This window comes from Erigeron canadensis, chromosome 1 (genome assembly GCF_010389155.1).
Source record: "Erigeron canadensis isolate Cc75 chromosome 1, C_canadensis_v1, whole genome shotgun sequence".
In the NCBI taxonomy this organism is placed as follows: domain Eukaryota; kingdom Viridiplantae; phylum Streptophyta; class Magnoliopsida; order Asterales; family Asteraceae; genus Erigeron; species Erigeron canadensis.
In genome coordinates, this window is record NC_057761.1 from 43,066,784 (window position 1) to 43,085,775 (window position 18,992).

Consider the following 18,992-nt stretch of genomic DNA (forward strand, 5'->3'; position numbering starts at 1 on the left):
ATATACAGTACTATTTTTTGCTAGAACAATGTCACAAGATGAGAATGTACAAGATATTTTATGCTTGAAATAATATAGCCTGCGAGCCGGCCATTTTGTGCGTTGTTCGGTTGTTGTATTGAATATAGCACGAAGGATCTGGCGCAATATTTGTTTTAATATTTTTACCACAATACTGACTTGTACGGTCTGCTACATATATTGTACTTAATGATAAATTAATTGAAAAAAATGATACTAATATCATTTCTCTAAAATAAGCAATAAACTTGGACATGTTATCCAACCAACTTGAAAATTCCATTTTACCACCTAATATATTTAAGAATATGGTTTTTCAAGTCCCCCAATACCATTGCTAACGTAGTATTCACTATTCACGATCCCCAAATAGACATCCTTCCAGAAATTCATAATTAATATCAACAGCAGACCAAACTCTTGTAAGAAATCTTATACCATTTTCCTTCTAAACTCTCATTTCTCGTATGAGAATAGGGCCTTGAGAGAAACATATTTGAACAAACCCGGACTGCTTCAAGATTAAAGCTCGTTTTGAATAGAACAAAACTGAATAGAGGTTCAAAGAATGAATCGAACGTTTAATCTACAAACTGACATCTTTGACTCTATATATGGAAAAGGTTATAAAAATTAAAAAAAAAAAAAATGGTTTTAGGGTGATTGACTACGTGAACAAAGTCACAACATCTTTACGATACCCTCGAACCATTAGAAGCCTGGGAATATTCTCCACCAACAAATCCATATACTCCATGTAAAAGTAAGATGGGTGGTTGACTGGCGGTGGAGGGAGGCTGACCAACACCACTGCCGCCATTCTTGAGTAATTCATAATCGTCGAGTTCAATTTAAGGGTGGTATACAAAAATTTCTCCACTTGTTGCTCATTCACCACCACATTCTTCCCATCTGCCATTAGTGGTTTCCCGTCCTTTTGAGCTCGTTCCTTCATTTCCGTTAGATAATTTTTAATTCGTCCTTGGGCGGCACTAAACGCCTCCACAGAATCATCTTGGGTGGTGGGCCCACCACTGCCGTTACCGCTACTATGATCCCACGTCTTCATTGAAATGACAATAACTTCAGCTTGCATCCTAAGATCATAAAGAAACTTCTTTACATCAGCTTTAAGCTCCTCCGCATCGGAATCCTCTTCGGCAATACAAAAAACTTGAATTTTGCAGCTTTCAAACATCTCTTTAGTAAGAAGAAGCTGAGATAACAGCAACATTAAACCACCATCTCTAACAATCCAATACAAATCAATCGTCCCATACTGTCGTTGATACTCATTTGGCCACTCATCAAGTCCTTTTACAATCACAACTGCTTTATTGGCGACAATACAGTCGTTGATAATGCCAACAAAAGTGGCAGGAATTTCCGTTAAGTTTTCCCGACGCCATATTTCAGGGTAACGTAACACCACAATATTAGGTTTAAGATTACCAAGTCCCATGGTTTGGACAATACCTCGGAAACCAACTGACATGGTGGGGGCTACCACTATTTCTGCCACGCCTTCACATCGTTTGTATTCAATGTAGGTCGCTAGATTTTTGCAAGCAGTTTTAGCATCTTCAGCACATTCATGGTAGTCTCCATCTAAAATGTCGACAAATATGGACATACCTCGACCCTTTTTCTTCATGCAATTGGCAAAATCGGCAAGTTTTGGATGACATGGAACATTTTCAGGTAATTTACCCCATGGTCGGCAGAAGATGAGGGGAATGGGATACCAGTTCTTCGGATGAACATTGCTTGCTACAAAACCAGAGGTGTTAATGAGAAATAGACAAGACACACAAGAAGGATAAGTTCCAACTACTTGATTGATAATAAATGAAATGGTATTTCAAACAGCAAGAGAAAACTATAAGGACTATGAAAGCAGCTTTTATTAGATTTCTACTTTGGGGTAGTCATCTGCAAAAAAAGAGCCAACTTTCAACAGACATGATTCAAGGTAATCCGAATGGGTTATTTGGTCAAGGTCAAAATGATAACACGCATGTTGACCTTTTGGTAGTGACACAAAACTGGCTAAGTTAGAAGATTATTTTAATGACAAACTTTTTGAAAGTTTGAGCCTTATTTTGAGGGTCCAAAAGTTATGCAAAACAGAAATCGAAGCAAGTTCGTTGTCTTTCAATGCAACTGGCCCAACTGGAAAAGTTTAATCTGTAGGACTCACCTCCCAAAGATCGTAGACTGCGAAGAGCCAGCTGAAAGTAAGCACTTTTGAAACCATCTCCCCAGTCCCCGGCTTTTCCCTTGATGCTGACATAATAGTATATGAGGCTAGCCAGAGCAAGGGACACCACAGTGAATGACCAAGAAATCAAAAACATGATTACTGCAAATAACCAAGTAATTACAGCATTAAAACGATAACCCAAATTCTCATTACACACAGATGACAGAAAATGCACTTAAATGCCATTATGATCATTTAAAATGGTATGCACTGATTTGAGCTGAAACTATTGCTACCATTACCTAACATAACTCCCAAAATTTTCAATTGGAAAATTTAATCAGGACATGATTGTGAAACCAAGAACATGATAATTTTCAGTTGATCAAGAGACTGAATGTTTCAAGGCTTTTTGAAAACTAAGTCCAGAGGAAAGACTCTTCCATCAACATGGCATGATCGGACAATCAATAATATGGTTTGACCATGCCTAGCAACTTCTAAGAGTATCAAAAGTCAGCATTTAGCTTCTACTCCCCCATACCATCTAATGATGTCGTACATAAACCAAACTTCCTAGCAGAAAGAGAAAAAAAGCCATACAAGTTTAATAGAATGGCAAAACAGGTGGGTCAGGTAACAGGTCAAAATGGGTGCTGTTGTAGTGTCCTTGTAGGGTAAAAATAGGCCGGGTTGACCCAAAAGACTTCTTGTCCAACTTTTTTTCAATTATTCATAAGGATACAGTGGGTATAATATGATTGCACATGTATACAATTATAGTATTAGTTTTGAGGTTTTCTAAATACACATTAGGTGATGTTCGAGCCGTTCAACCCATTTGACCCATTTACCTTAATATATCTTTTCTTAATGTGACCCATTTGACCCACTAGATATATAACATAACCAGAATCCCATTCATATGTAAACTGGTCAAAAATCGCCACCTCTAAAGTTGAATATATCCTGGTAGCATACCGATACAAAGAGATGCTCCAAAAAGAGAGAGACTCCAATGGTGAAACTTCCAACGAGGACGCCAGCTAGGAGCATCTAAAAGATCCAGAAGAAAGCAGGACAGGTTGACACCCGCATAACACAGTAGATAGAACATAGTTATGGTTGGGGAGATAAGATCGAGATTTCCAATTACAACGCATGCAATACAGAGGAATGCCGTGAAGAAAGTTGCGACATGAGGTTCACTGCCATCTGCAACCTTGAAATAATTGAGAACTGGTAGAATGTCATCATTGGCTATAGCCGCAAGCAAACGTGGTGCACCAGTTAGACTCTGTAGAGCAGCACCCAAAGTTGAAAGAATGATTCCTATGTATATGATTGCTGAGGAAGGCCAAGCAATGGTTGCCGTCAATAATCTGCAAGAAAAGTTCAGTTATTTTAAAGCAATAAAGTAATCTCGAGAAATGTGTAAACATCTGTTAACTGGGCACATTGATTAGAGTAGTTCTGCTTCTGCAATATATAAGGGCATATTGAACAATAGGTAGCCTTCTTTTAGCCCGGAATACGCCATCAAATTTAGAATATTCGGTTCAGATATACGAGGTAACATTCCAAGTTTTGCCGTTTTCCATGTGCAACATAGCATTAGAAAAGGATCAAACTCAGTCAAATTTACCGACACGTCAACCGGAAATATTATCGTCTTTAACCAGGTCAGTTTACCTCACATTGATATTCTTGAAAGTTGGTCAACTTGGATCAATTTATTGAGAATGTGCCACTGCCACCTCAAAAGTAAGTCAAACTTGGGTAACTGGGTCAGATTATCTCAAATCAGTTTACTTGGAAACTTGTTACATTCAACCAAATTTCTTAAAACCTTGATGGTTTTTTATGACCGAAAAAGTTGTTTCCCTTCGTATGCAGTCAGCCTTACTAATAGTGAAGAAAACTACTGACTTAGTTTAAACCATTGCAGCTATGTTGTGGTCACAGCTCACAGTTTATAAACCATACATGAAGATATGTCCTTCAAATAAGACAAGGAGCCTTTAAATATTGAGAAATGAAGTATGATCAACTGATCAAATGTATAGAACAATTACCTGTCTGTAAAAAGCTTCTCTCTGGTAGCTACAGATCCCAATAGGAACACAGAAATGAAGTACATTGCAGTAGTTGTTAGTGTTGCAGCCAAAGTTCCAATAGGGATAGAACGCTGAGTGTCTTTCAATGATGAAGAGCGGTTTGAACCGGCCATAATTCCCGTTACAGCAGGAAAGAAAAGACCAACTAACGCACTGAAATTGGAAAATTATACCTGTCAGAAGTCATGCATCATAGATAATTGCTAAGCATAGGGTCCGGACGATGTAGAAAATAAACCCTAGGATGACATGGTAAATGAAATTGACACCATAACAATATCATCAAAATATATGAAATTGACACCATAACAATATCATCAAAATTATAAGCTCCTGACATGAGACTTTAGAAAATCCAGAGATAGGAACATATTATAGCTAGAACTGATAATATTTGTTGTTTCCTTACTTGAAATGCCAATTAATTTCTCCATTTGGATCGGGTATTCCAGCATTGTTTGTCGTTTGATAATCAGATCCCCAATTGTCTTTGAAAGATTTCAAACTCAAGCCCGTAATACCAACTATTTTAATCATAATTTGAAAAAAACATGGTCAGTTTTACTTCCCATGAAAGACGTAAGCTAAAAGGATTCAAATGAGGCCATACCTACTGGATTATCCTTCCTTGCTGCAAAAATCCCAATGAATATGCAGAGGAGTGAAAAAAGAACAGGTATAAGAAAAGCTGGTGCAACCTTGTTGATCATTTTCACGCCTCCAAAAACTATAAACACTAAAATTATAGTCACAATAATTCCATAGATTTGCAGGTCATGTAAACTTGGAGTTGTTATAGGTTCTGCTACTGCTGTCCCGTTGACTTGTGTGATGGTCTCTGCAATAAAAAGGAACACAATCACATTAAATCTTACACGTGGCATAAACTACTTAATTTACAAAATAATTAACATTATCACCTCTAAAAAGTCCCGCCTTTGGAACAGCATTCAAGAAGGTCTCCACTGCTCCCAAAACATACCTACAAACAGGATAGGCTCATTTTAATTATTGCAAGAGAAAAAACAGAACTGCACTTGGCACTTTCAACCTGTTTAACTATGAGTCACTTCGGGTTGTGTTTTACTCAATATGGGTCAAGCTAAAAAAAAAGGCTTCACTTGCAGATTACTAGGTAAATTTTACTTACAAACTGATTTGGCATACACGGTGAACCCATGTTAAAGTAAAAATGTTCGCTCTCTTCATGTTAATGGACCACCTTATATGCCACAACATTTTGTAAGTAGGATCTAGCAACCCACATGTAAGGTAAGTGCAGACTTTGGCCTTAAAAAGAACTAACTAATTAGGAAAGGATCCGATGGGTTGAAACTTGGAATTGGCACAAGGTCTACTTAGACACGTCCAGCTTCCTACTCCTAGATCTGTAATCTTTATCTTTAAATTAAACTATTAATATTGTTTGTATTATCGTAATTACCAAACTGATTATATATCACACATAAATTTAGATGAAACAAAAAAGTGGTCGCAAATTAACATAGTGTGTTTCAACCCAGCCATATTAGCACCTCAAGCATAAACTACAACATACTTACATAGATCCAGCAACTGCATTCCCTAAAAAGAAACATAGTCCTATGCTGACTCCAACTTCAGGACCCAAAGCACGACCAATGAGATAGTAAGGCCCCCCGCCCTAGATTGGAATGGATCAGACGGTAAAGATTAGAATTATATTTAAGCTAACTATAAATGAGTTAAAATATCTTAAAGAGACTCCACCTTCATTGCACCATTAGTCGCAATTGCACTCAATGATACTGCAGTCAAGAAAGTACACAAGCCACATAGGGCAACTACCAGTAAAGATCCACCTATGCCCGCCATGCCAACAATCCTGCATTTCAATCCCCAGTATAGTAAGAAGTCCTTCAAAGTTCAAAGATTGGGACAAAGATGATTGGATAACAGTTGATGAATACATCTAAGATAACAATCACAGTAACGTTTGTGCTCTTTAAACCTTACTGAACAGATAATTAAATAATAGTAATATCAAAGACGATCCCCGAAGAACATACCACGAAAACCTGATGTAGTAGATAATGCCCAATATGTTCTGCAAGCATGGGATGAAGACTCCCATCATCGTTCCTGATTTGACAACACTTCTAGTCTGCATCTGGAAGATAACAACTCTTTTCAGGAATCTCAATATAAGCTAATACACGCTTTGCATAAATTTATATATATAAACTTATATACACCAATAGGAGGTAATCGTTATTATTATGAAGTAAATGGGTTGGCACAAACTCATTGCTTGAAAGATAAAGCCATAATAGTTATGTTGAACAGACTTGCTCTCTTTCTCATGAAAATGAACTAAAACATGTGCAGGATTCTTGCAGCATTTAAAAAGAGAATATACCATTGCAATAAATTCACTAAAAAATATGAATATATGATAATTTTAGAAGACATTACTGTTGGATGGTGTGCACCAGAGCTATCTTCACGGCCTCTAGGACTCGTAGGTACAGGGATCGGCTCTCCTGTCATACTAAAATTGGGGAAGTTAAAAATCACTAAAGGTTATAATAAAAAACAACAGAGACTATATGTAGAAGCAATCGAAACACCAAGGTTACTCAAAACTAAAAATTAAAAGCTTCAATGGACCGGGAAAAAAGGCAGCATGGGTATAACTGTTCAGGAGCTTTAAAAGAATGGACCATTACCAAGAAAGAAAAAAAAAAGATCATGGACAAGTATGTGAAGATGAATTTAATCAATCTCCGAAAAGTTGAATCATGGGGGACAGACAATTTCTTGTACATACCATATAAAAGGGGGAGTGATATTGGTACCACAGGTTTTGATAAATCTACCATACATGTTTTTTAATAGCTTGTACAGTGTGTTCAGAAAGTTGTACAGTGTGGTAGATTTATTAAAATTTGTGGTACGAATATCATTTCTCATATAAAAGAGGTTCAAAGAAGCAACAGAATATGCAATATTTACCTTTTGAGACCAAGAATGTTAACAAGAGAATCAAAGCCAAATAATTCCAATTTGGAATCTTTGTGTTCACCATTGAGTTCTCGATCATTTGGCATTGATTCTTCTCTTGCACCCGCACCCGTGGTTGTTTTTACTTTGCTGGCACATGCAAATTAGTTTTAAAGACGTTACTAGCAGATATTAAGTCAGAATTTAATACACTACTAACATGTTATTGTGTGGAAAACTTGGTGTTTTACAAGACAGATACTCCCTGCATAAACAATAATATTTTATCTTACAGGAGAAGGAAAGTCCCATATGAAGAGCAAAAAAAAAAATACATAAGATCAAGATCTAAGAGGGTGCATAGAAGATTATTAACAAAACCCATAATATAATCATTTAATCAGTAATCATGCTAGAAGTCACTCAAACCCCACGAAAATAACTGTTTTATAACAGCCTCAAACAGAGAAAGAAGAAAGAACTAATAACAAAACCCTAAATCTGATATAGATATATACATATACATACACATAGAGTGATCGCCGGACTAAAACAGTCGAGAATCAGTGAAAAGTCAATAGATCTTCTACGTCAGCCTACAGTAAAAGTCTATTTTTCTCCCTGCGAACAGCCACAAACTAATGTTGCATAGCAATGTAAGTCATTCCCCTTAACTTGATCACAATATACTATTCTTATTCCTTCGCAACAAAAGATCAATCGTATATTTTCTTTTATTCTTCAATCTACTTCCATGCTTTTTGCTCTTATTTTTCCCGACGGACAACTCGGAATAAAATAACATACAGAGAGCCTGGACTGTATATTTGCAGAAACGCTAATAGAAGCATATGTGCAAACACTTGCTATTGTTTCCTCTTTGATGTTCAACATATTCAAAGTCTCAACTCTTTCAAAGAAAATTTAATTATGAAAGGCAACAATCTATACGGTTATACCTACACCAATAGTGTCAACTGAGACTTGAAACATACCTCTAAGTTGATGGATCACCCCAATACTGCTACACCAAAGTCCCTTTGGAACGAAATTACCTCTAAACTGATGGAAGGGAGGAGGTTAGCTTAAGTGAAAGATCTTGTGTATATTGATTCCTCGAAAACATCTTATTTCCGTCAGATAAAATACAGCTTGTTTGGCAAGTGAAAACGGATTATTGCGTTTACGTAATGCAACAAGCTTAAAAGTTCTTGAAAAGCTAACCCAAACACCCCCTAGGTAAGTGTGGAGCTTGTCAGCTTATGCTTTTATCAAAACGTGACCCTTTCTGGATACAGAAACAGCTACTTAGGGTTAATAGGTCGTTTTTAGGAGCTTTAGTAGTGTAGCTTTTCAAAAGGGCTTATTAAGCTATAACATTTCTTTTGTCAAAAATTGTTAGCTGATATAAGCCAACCCAAACACCACCTAAGAATTTGACGATAGAAAAATCAAATGGATTAGGTTTCAAGTATATTGCTGTCAGTTTAAACTATCTCTACAAAAATCAGTGCCTACAATGAACTATATGCCAAGCATAGAAGATAATGTCAAGTAATGGCAACATATTGAGGTTGGTGGTCCGTTTCAGTAACTATTCTCAATTAATGTCCCTACCTGGTAACTATGCTTCAAAATGATCAATTTTCTGCATTGGCTAATTTGATCACAAAAAGATCGATTTGTAGCTTCCAAAACTTTGATGTCCAGCAATCTTGAGCGATTGACGAGACCCCGCCCCCAAAAGATGGAGGCAATGATCACCCGCATTTAGTGTCCCGTTAGGGAAGGGTGGTTGTTCCTAATGGGGATTCCAATGACAAGTTTCTGACTTATGTGGCAACTTTTTCTAACGATGCGGCTTCATCACTAATTATCACACTAGTCCATTTCAAAAACAATATATTATTGGACTTTTAAACTAGCTGATTTTGAAATGTACATTTACCATTGAGCAAACTAAGCAGTATTCTAATGAAGTGGCTTGCCACATTATCTTGTTATAATACCAGATTAAAAAGGTAACCCAATTACCAGGTTGGGACATTATTGTGCAAAATCAGCAAAACAGTCCACAATCCTAAGCTTCACTTTAAGGCAAACACTAACCCACCTACAAATCTTAGTACCTAAGTACATTGCTCTTTACGACATTATCCCTAAGCACGATAAACATCAGTCTCACCTATAAACTATAATGCCACTATAAATGCCCCTTTTCGAGTAATAATTAGCCTAGAGCAACACAAAGTCCTCTACGGAAACCTTACTTTGCAATAAATCGTTACAAAGCTACGACGGTAGATATACTAAAAACTAATTATACACATTTCTATGTAATATATATATATATATAACTCCTAACTTTATTACTTGAATCAATTCAATTATTATAATTAACTATTACTGTATATTAATTTATATAAAAAAAAATTGGAAAACATAAAATTAACTGGAAGTAACTAACTTATTAGAAGAAGATCCACGATCGAATGACGACATCTCGAGAACGACGGGATCATGATCGTGAGCAACGACGGGGCCATATTTCCGGCCGACACGTGGCGCCGACGACGGTAAATCGTTGTCATCGGAACTAATTTCAATCTCTTCGTTCCTCATAAAATAATCAGGTATGGGCGGCGGATCTATACAGAAAATATAGATATATAGGTATATGTATGTATGTGTATGAATTGTTGTATATATATATATATGGGGTATGGGAAGAGATCCAATCCAATGGAATGCTTAGGGAGAGAGAAAAGGCAGAGATTTCGTGTGATATTTGAGAGAGAGAAACAGAGTGGACGGGTTGTTTGTATTTTTGAATCGAGTGAGAAATTAGCAAATTGCTCTGCTTTCTAGATGTATAAAAGTAATTATTTCCTCCAACTTATATGTTTTAGCAGGTGTGTTTCTTTGAAATTGTCTAGTCAAGTGCCATTTTGGTAGCCATTTTTTGTTTTCGCTTAATATCATAAATTTGTATTATCTACGTGTAGTTAAATAAGCTTTTATTGTTATTGTAAAATTTGAAGGTGAGTTTTTCATTTCCAAAATTATAAATTTTTATTGTAGGTTAAATGTTATTAGATTATTCCTAAAAAGTTTATAGAAATATCGATCGTATAATAATGTGTTGGGCGTGATGACGAAGTTAATTTCAAACCAAACATTTATGTACGTAAAAAGTAAAATAGCATTCGCTAATATTCCGATCAATTGATGGCGGTGGCAATTTGTAATGGTGATGCCGTGATGGTGGCTCGATTATTGGTGGTGTCGAAGGTGTGTGTTTGGAGAAGAAGAAGCGAAAAGAGGATGAATGAGAGAGAATTGAAAGGAGTAAGGTTAGAAATAAGAATTGATTTAAGAATATTATTAGTAGATCATTAGTGTTGGTAGGAAACAAAAATGTATAAAGAATATGTCTGGTCTTTTAGTCCTTATCCTTAAATGACAGTGAGGTAAAGTATTCAAACGGTTGGGTATTAGTTTATTCTGTTTTGAAGAAATATTAGTTACGCCCAATACCCAATTCATGGATAAAAAGAACTAAACTAACCAAAATTAACAATCAGTTTAAATAGTATGAACCATGTAAAACCGAAAGTATGAAGGATTCAATATTTCGATGAAATAAATGGTGACACCGAATTCTCGTTGTCAATCAATATAATATTTACTTTTAGACCTTTACAATATCAGTTCATTAGCTAAATTATTGTATAGCTTTACTCATCGATTTTAGATAAAATGCCTCGTAAATGGTTTGTATGGCACACTAATAGAATTCAAACTTCAAATACATCTATCGACTATATATTTATTTTCCTACTAATAACACATGCTTTTAAATTATCAGGTATTCGGATAAACTCAAAATTTAAAATGAATACCCAAAATGAAACCAAAAACCATTATTTTGTTTCGGTTAGAGTCAAACATCAAACCAATACCCAAATAATTCAAACCCATTAACCTAAATATGTTTGGATTGGGTGGTTAGTTGGTTAAAATAATTTAATAAACATCAACGGTCATGTAAAATGTATTATAAAAGAGTATAAATAAAGAAAAAGATATGAGTCTAGTCTAAAAATAAATAAAATTTATCTGCTTATTATGATTTCTTTGTTACTAATTTATTCAAGCAGACTAATACAATAATATATGGAGGTTATAATTGATATATTTGAAAAATAAACCATTCACTGTTACTTCAAAGCTAAAGCAATTGTTGTTATACATATACATTTGCTATTAAATACACAAGTGTTGGTTTTCATTTGTAGATGGACGTTACTACGTTAGTTAGTTTGAGATGTTTACTATCGTAAAGGATAAAAAGCTGTTGGTAAATTGACCTTAATATGTACATATAATATGTATCAATAATTTGGATGACTACGTAACAGTCTATTGACTTGTGAGACTAAAATGTGTAGTTCGATTGAATTTCTCCGTTGTAACTAAATAAATGAAAATTATCGGATTTCTTAGCTATTTTCATTTATTTAAATTTTATTTCTTTGAATTTTTTTCATTTATTTAAATTTCCTCCTACTAAACGTGCACTTAACATATATATATTATTCCATGACAATTGAATTAACCATGTAATTTTATGCAAAGTGATCTATTTGCCACCCAAATATTAAAAATCTAATGACTACTTAAATGAGAAGGAATGATCTCACAATGGTTAGTGACTTAATTGATATAACAAAAATAAGTTTCATAGTTAAATCACAACATAGAAAATTCTCGAAGTGATTATAGGGAAGGATTCATTCGAAATATCATTACTAATTAACCAATAATAGTTTTCATATAAATCAATTTTAATAGGTTTTTGTCAATTTAGGTACCGTTATTGTTGTCATTTAACTAAATAACCATTTTCTGTTATAAAGTTTCTCCAAAATCAATAAAACTCATTATTTTCCAAACAAATAATAATAATAATAATCGTGTTATGTTTCAATAAATGCCAAACAATTTTATTTTTTTCGTTCTCCTAACCTAAAATTCTCCACCGTTTGACTAAAAATAGCAAAATACTATATTTTTTTTTAATAACATAGCTTAATAAAGCACTAATTTAATGATTATTATCAATTTCTCTAAAACTAACAATAACTTATTTTTCAAAAATATGTGAGAAAAAAAAAAACTTTCGTTTTCTAAAAAGTCAATAGTCGTACTCGTTTTCATTTCCAACATACTCCATCACATTAGCAGGACTTTTGTCGAGATTTTCAAAACAAATTGAAATCTTACCCTTAATATGGAAATATCTTTAAAAAAAGGTGAGTAAAAGTTCCGGTATTTACTGTTTTACCCTTACTGCACGCCCAACAATCGTTTTCGGTCTTGCCACATTTGGCCTGACTTCACAGAGCTAGACAAGCAGACGTATTAGTTGCCCCATGGCCCAGTCATATTTTTCTTTTGAACGGCAACGCACAACCATATTAGGATTATTAGCATCATTGACCCAAGCTTAAGGCATAATTAATGTGTCAAAATTTTTCATCATTTTGGATCAACGGTAGAATCTTTTATAAAAAATACCCACATTCATTTTCAATGAATTATATCAAATCCACAAAAGTGTTTTTTTATAAATTGTTTTATATACTAGTTGCCTGGTTGGCAATGCATCAATCAAAATTAATCGGCTGACAGTCAGAACTCATCATTTGCCAAATAAGAAGCAGGGTAAAACAGTAAAATCCGACATAGTATAAGGACAAAATACCAGCAGACCACCATTGCCATATCAACAGAGATCACTTTTTTTTTCAAGAGACAAAAAAGGACACTGTAGCAGTAGTAGTGGTGGTATACACACACATATACATATATACACATACGTGTACATATCTCTCTTTCTATACATATATATCATGCATAGCCATTTAAACACGCTCATAACAATGTCAGTTACAGCATAGCTGTGCCCTCTTACCATATTCTCTGCCGTTACTGCTCTTTCTGCATTCTCTTTCTCTCTCTCTTTCTCAACACCACCATGGGCAAGGTCCGTACATTCTCTATACTCTGTTTTTCAAATTTTTTTTTTTCACAAAAACTATAACTTGTAAATTATTTTTTCATCTAAATCAAACTAAAATTTTGATTCGAATCGTTATCAAACAAATTTTGTTCACAAATCAAACTCCTCATATCTATTTCCGTTTAATCGGACGTTAAATTTTTTTTTTTCCACAATTTTCTCCGTAAAAATAGGTGTGTATGTGTGTTGTACTGTGTGTAAAACTATAGATACAGATATAGCTACATGTTAATATGTTATATTGAACGTGTGATTCTGTTAATTGTGATTTCATTTTATTTTACAATTTCTTCGCCGGAATACGTGGGTAAACCTATAGATACACACAAACATACATACATATTTCAGATGAGAACTTTTCTGATTTTTTTTTTTTATATATATATTTTAGTTTACAAAGATTATTAAAAAAATTATTCACTAGAATGTGTGTGAAAAATTATTCATACATATATGTATATGTATATATTTTCAGAGGAAGAAGTTTCTGATTAGTTTTTTTTTTTTTTTGATGAAAACTTGGAGAACAATTTCTCTTCTGTTATGTGTGTGAATCATCAGTCTGTTACATTTTATTTAAGTAGCTTCTAGAGGATTTTATTCAAGTGTACATGTATATATAGATACAAAATTATTAATTCAATAATATTTTGATTTTTTTGGAAACTTGAAGAACAAGAAGAAGAAGCCAAATCACAATAACCAGACCGGTGAACAGAATCAGAATCAGAATCAGAATGAAAAAGAAAATGAGAATGAAAATGAAAATCAGAATCAGGAGGAAAATAACACTAATGCAGATGAAAAGAGGGATGAAAATGCGGACGAAAAGGGTGATGAAAAGGGTAAGGAATCGAAATCCGACAAGCAAAACACTGGAGTGATTGTGTTAGGAGTTCACCTTCATTGTCAAGGTTGTGTTGAAACGGTAGTGAAATCACTCAGAGGATTTGATGGTAATAATTGATTAATTTTTACTACTAATTGTATTTATGGAAATGTTTAACAATGATTTATTTGGTTTAATGATAATTGAATGATGATGATTTTTGATTAATTAGGAGTGGAAGAAATTGAGCCAAATGCAAAAGATAGCAAAGTGACTGTGAAAGGCAAATCGGCAGATCCAGTGAAGGTTGCAGAGCGTGTTAGGCGCAAAACTGGCAAGCCTGTGGAGCTGATTTCGCCTAAACCAAAGAAAGAGGCTGACAAGAAAGACAAGGATAAGAAGTCGGAGAAGAAACCCGAGGTAGTTAATATACGTAATTTCCTTTTTTTTTTGTTTTTTCATAAGTTGTAGCACATTAGAAGAAACAATATTAGGAAAAAATGGTTCAACTGCTTGTTTAATGATTTATGTATGCACATATCTTTGCACCAGTATGACTAGAAAACTTGTTCTATTTTTGCGTTTGTGTTTATAACAATGCTCAGAACTAGAGTTTGCTTGTTCCATATGCTTTATTATGTTAATGGAAATTCTGTTGACTGATATAACTATAATGTTTGATAGCAGAAACCAAATTTGGTAGACGCCAGGGGTAATTTCAACAGTTATAGAACAGAATAAGAAAGACTATTTGAAGAAAAAGGCTTGAAATACCTGAAAAATGTAACGTATATGTATAATTGTTGGCATTATTACTAAAGCTTGCCATAACTTGGTATTTAGGTGTGTATGCATTCCCTAATGTAGTGTTTGCTTGTTCTATTGGATCTTGATTGCTTGTACTGATGTTTATGGAATTTTATATGACCTTTTTGGAGTGTGATAAGAATAGTAGACACCATATGTGGTAGAAGGCAAATCCGCAAATGTTATTTTCATTTGTCATAACAATATATAAGAAAAGAATATTATGGGGAAAAAGTGCTTAACATGCCTACAGAACCATCTATTATGTACATATCTATGGCATTAGAACATTAACTTCCTGATTTATTGCTTTCTCAATCTTCATGCTTTTCGGTGTACCTGTGTCTATGGTTTAGTTGATTTAATAAACGTGATGAATGATGTAGGCACCAAAGGTTATTGAGACTGTGTTGAAGATCCACTTGCACTGCGGGGGTTGTGCTAAGGAAGTTAAGCATTGCATCCTCAAGATGCACGGTATATCTTTCTACAAATCTGATTTCATTACATCACAGTTATCTTATTTTCTTGTGGTTCAAAATATCAGATTGTTTGTTACCATATAATGTGTCTTTTATTTGTAATCTGTCCTAGAATTGCTGTTTTTATAACCTTTAACACTTGATTACTCGTATGATTTAAGATGACCATAAGTGACTTCATGTCCTCTACTTCTATTTAGTCATCTTCTAGGCGTGTAACTAAAAAGAAGAATCACAAACCAAAAGCAGTAGCATTAGGAATCCTATGAAGAGAACTGATATGATTCATAAACACCGGCTAAACTATAAATTGCTAATAAACTATAAGCACAAGGTCATGATTTTAACTGTTCTATCCAAGGACTTGATACATAATTGGGTTTATTTACATGAGATTGAATGCTAGATTGAGAATAAATATGTGTGCTTAACAGGTGTCCAAACAGTCAATGCTGATATAAACACATCGCATGTGACCGTAAAGGGGGCTTTTGATCCAAAAAATCTGATAGCACATATTAGCAAGAGGGCAGGGAGGCATGCAGAGGTTGTGAATCCGAAGAACAAACAGAACAAGAACAAGGACAAGGACAACAACAATGATGGTGAACCGAATGAAAAGAATGATGAGAACCCTAATGAAAAGAACAAACAGAACAAGAAAAAGCATGAGGGCTCTCCATACCCAGACTTTCCTTCAGAAGTTGTTTATGCTCCACAACTATTTAGTGATGAGAACGCTAATGGCTGCTCCATAATGTAGATAGCCATCAAGTTGTTACAAAGCGTACTTTTGGATCACAGTTTTGGTTACAACAGGTATTTCTTGGTATTTTTGGGGAGACATACTGATTTCGTTGAATATGATTCACGATGAATATTTTGCTTTGGAAGGTTGTATAGAAGTTTCGTCAACTAAGTGAACACAACTATTAGTAATTTTGTGATGATATTTAAGTCTATTCATCTCAGGTTTGGGACTGGGTTACACATATGCTGTGAGCTTGTGATGTATTTCTACACACATATGGTCACAACTCACAAGCTAAGGATTATGTCCAAGTCTTTTATATAATTATTCTAACTTGCCCAATTGCATTATGCTTGTTCTATTGACGCTTAAGCTCTAAAAAGTGTTTAAACGATCAACTTTATTAGCAGTACATGAATGGCTTTTGACTTTTGTGTAAAATTTTAATTTGATACGAGTGGTTTTGAAACAGCTAGAACAACTTAGCAAACCAATGGGCATCATTTTCATCACTTTTGCTAGTTATATCTAGTTGTCATATTATGCTAAAGTCAATACCGAAACTTTGTTCTTAAAAAAAAAGTCAAACTTATATCAATTTGGTAAAAACAGGTATGTTCTGTTTCTAGTATTGTTTGTGTCCCCTAAGTAGAATGTTAGTACAAGCGAATCTTAAAAAGGTTGACAAACACGAGCCATGCTAATTTGGTGATAGACGTATTTGTCTAACTGGTGACACATGACCATCTTGACCAGTCATACAAGCAATAGTTGAATTTAATTTACGACATTTTAAACTCATCTCCAATTCTGATTATTTGAAGAAAAAATTTAAATAACATTCGACACTGCTTTTTGAAACATTTGACAATTAACATTCACTACTAACTTATGGTTTTCAACTGTGAATTATAACTGGTCATACTTCATACAAACATATACAATAACCAACTGCCATTTCAAACAAAAAAAAAAAAAAGAAACTGATAATTAACTTGAAATCCTAAGCATAAAGACATAAACAGCCATCATATGTGAAAAACAATTAACATTGTTCAAATTTTATTAGCTGTTACCGTTGCCGGAAGAAGACTACTCCCAATATTTCATGACGCGTACATGTTAGGTAACGGTGTTACAGCCATGAAGGCATCCACCATCTCCTCGGTCACCTTCGCCCGAGCTGCACGATGTGTTTCAACCAACTGTGTCAATACATCAATCACTCTGTTTTTAACTGCACCGGTAAGCATGCGTCCAGAACCATACTCCTCCTTAATATGTTCGAGTTCCTCATCATCCTCCAAGAAGAAGCTTAGGTACTTGTATGGTATATCCACATCCAAATTTGCTCCATACTTCCTATGTTCCTCAATAGAATCTCGCCCTCCTGAAAACGCATACCGGTTAACCTTTTTCTTGATATCTTCCTTGGAATCCGTCAAGTAAATTGCAGAATTCTCGTCACTGGCAGACATCTTGCGCGATTCTCCTTGAAGCGCTGGAAAGAATTTAGACTCGATCAACGCAGGCTTGTTATACTTTAACCAAGGAGCAACATCTTTCCAAAGTGATCTTGGCCAAGAAAACCAAAGATAGAATTAACTTTGTTCATTGAGGCACAACATCCAATCCTTATTATGTTCTCATATAATTTGCTGACATATATACCCAGAGTTCTGGAAAATAAAGGTCCTCGATCGTTATATCAAACCCACACGCGATTATGTCTTTTGCATTCTCGCGTGCAAATCCTTTACTCTCTTCCACCGAAATATCCTTAAACAATGTCTTCTCATCTTCTGATAATTGTATGACAAGAGGGACTTTAAAAGCATCTTGTAAGTATTTGGTGAACATGAAAGGTATAAGGTGGCCCAAATGTAAAGATCCAGAAGATGGGCCTCGGCCCGTATAGAGATAGAATTTTTGGCCATGTTCGTAGGCATCAAGAATTTTATCAAAGTCTCGATGAGCAAAGAAAATATCGCGACGTAGAAACGTATGAGCAGGACGGTTTGTGAGAGTTTCAACTCGGCGAATGATATCGACGGAATTATCAAGTCTTTGACACCCGAACTGGTCAATCAAGTTGTTATAAATTATGCCCTTTTGCTGCTGCAACTTTGAACGGGGTCACTTCTTGTTTCGTTTGGTTATTTTCGGGTTTGGTTTCATTCTCGGCTGCTTTTTCGGGCTTGGTTTCTTTCTCAGCTGCTTTTTGGGATTCGGTTGCATTCTCGGCTGCTTTTGTGGGTTCAGATTCCTTCTCGGCTTCGGTAGTTTCCTTCTCGGCAGCTTTTATGGGTTTGTCATCCTTCTTATTTGGGTGCTTTTTCAGTTATGGTTTCCTTCTCTCCTGCTTCGTTTTCTTTGTCGATTGCTAGCTTGCCGTTGTTTGCTGGTCACGCAACCCATTGTGTCACGTACAATGAACGAAAGGAAAAATAAAAAAGGTTTCTTACGAAAAGCAAAAATTAACCTATGAAAATCGATCGACAAAAGCTTAAAGGATAAACTTAACGGGCTGGGATCTAACATGCATATAACGTATATATATAGAGTAACCCTAAGAATCCTAAATGGACTCTAACATGGTTTTTAAACAAAAGGGGCTGGGCTCGGTTTTGGGATAAACTTAACGGGCTGGGATCCGTCACGTGATCACGAGGCCTATGCAAGAAAGTCAACTAAAGTTATTACAATTACAGTTAT

General features: G+C 34.9%; 2 protein-coding genes and 1 pseudogene across 2 annotated transcripts; 1 reads left to right on the forward strand and 2 right to left on the reverse strand.

The window, feature by feature from the left end:
* Window positions 1-536: 536 nt before the first annotated feature.
* On the reverse strand, window positions 537-10,177 carry LOC122611376 (cation-chloride cotransporter 1). Its single transcript, XM_043749904.1, has 13 exons — window positions 9,791-10,177; window positions 7,336-7,473; window positions 6,796-6,871; window positions 6,390-6,490; window positions 6,091-6,205; window positions 5,904-6,004; window positions 5,262-5,323; window positions 4,952-5,179; window positions 4,751-4,865; window positions 4,300-4,494; window positions 3,206-3,606; window positions 2,222-2,383; window positions 537-1,791 (listed from the first exon to the last, which is right to left on the reverse strand). The coding sequence occupies exons 1-13, from the start codon at window positions 9,943-9,945 to the stop codon at window positions 689-691; spliced, it is 2,952 nt and encodes a 983-aa protein (XP_043605839.1). The 5' UTR covers window positions 9,946-10,177; the 3' UTR covers window positions 537-688.
* A 374-nt stretch (window positions 10,178-10,551) lies between these two features.
* On the forward strand, window positions 10,552-16,289 carry LOC122592919 (heavy metal-associated isoprenylated plant protein 8-like). Its single transcript, XM_043765254.1, has 5 exons — window positions 10,552-10,614; window positions 14,082-14,364; window positions 14,470-14,657; window positions 15,431-15,521; window positions 15,961-16,289. Exons 1-5 carry the CDS (start codon window positions 10,552-10,554, stop codon window positions 16,287-16,289), a joined length of 954 nt encoding a protein of 317 aa, XP_043621189.1.
* Window positions 16,290-17,383: 1,094 nt separating this feature from the next.
* On the reverse strand, window positions 17,384-18,695 carry LOC122592929 (annotated as a pseudogene).
* Between the last annotated feature and the right edge of the window lie 297 nt (window positions 18,696-18,992).

Excerpts from the sequence above, each read along its gene's own strand:
- LOC122611376 (XM_043749904.1), bottom strand. The coding sequence starts at position 9,945 with ATGAGGAACGAAGAGATTGAAATTAGTTCCGATGACAACGATTTACCG. Across the intron at positions 6,872-7,335 it reads AACATTCTTGGTCTCAAAAG|TATGACAGGAGAGCCGATCC; the intron begins GTAAATATTGCA and ends CCCCAATTTTAG. Across the intron at positions 6,005-6,090 it reads CGACTAATGGTGCAATGAAG|GGCGGGGGGCCTTACTATCT; the intron begins GTGGAGTCTCTT and ends ATTCCAATCTAG.
- LOC122592919 (XM_043765254.1), top strand. The coding sequence starts at position 10,552 with ATGGCGGTGGCAATTTGTAATGGTGATGCCGTGATGGTGGCTCGATTA. Across the intron at positions 14,365-14,469 it reads ATCACTCAGAGGATTTGATG|GAGTGGAAGAAATTGAGCCA; the intron begins GTAATAATTGAT and ends TTGATTAATTAG. Across the intron at positions 15,522-15,960 it reads TTGCATCCTCAAGATGCACG|GTGTCCAAACAGTCAATGCT; the intron begins GTATATCTTTCT and ends TGTGCTTAACAG.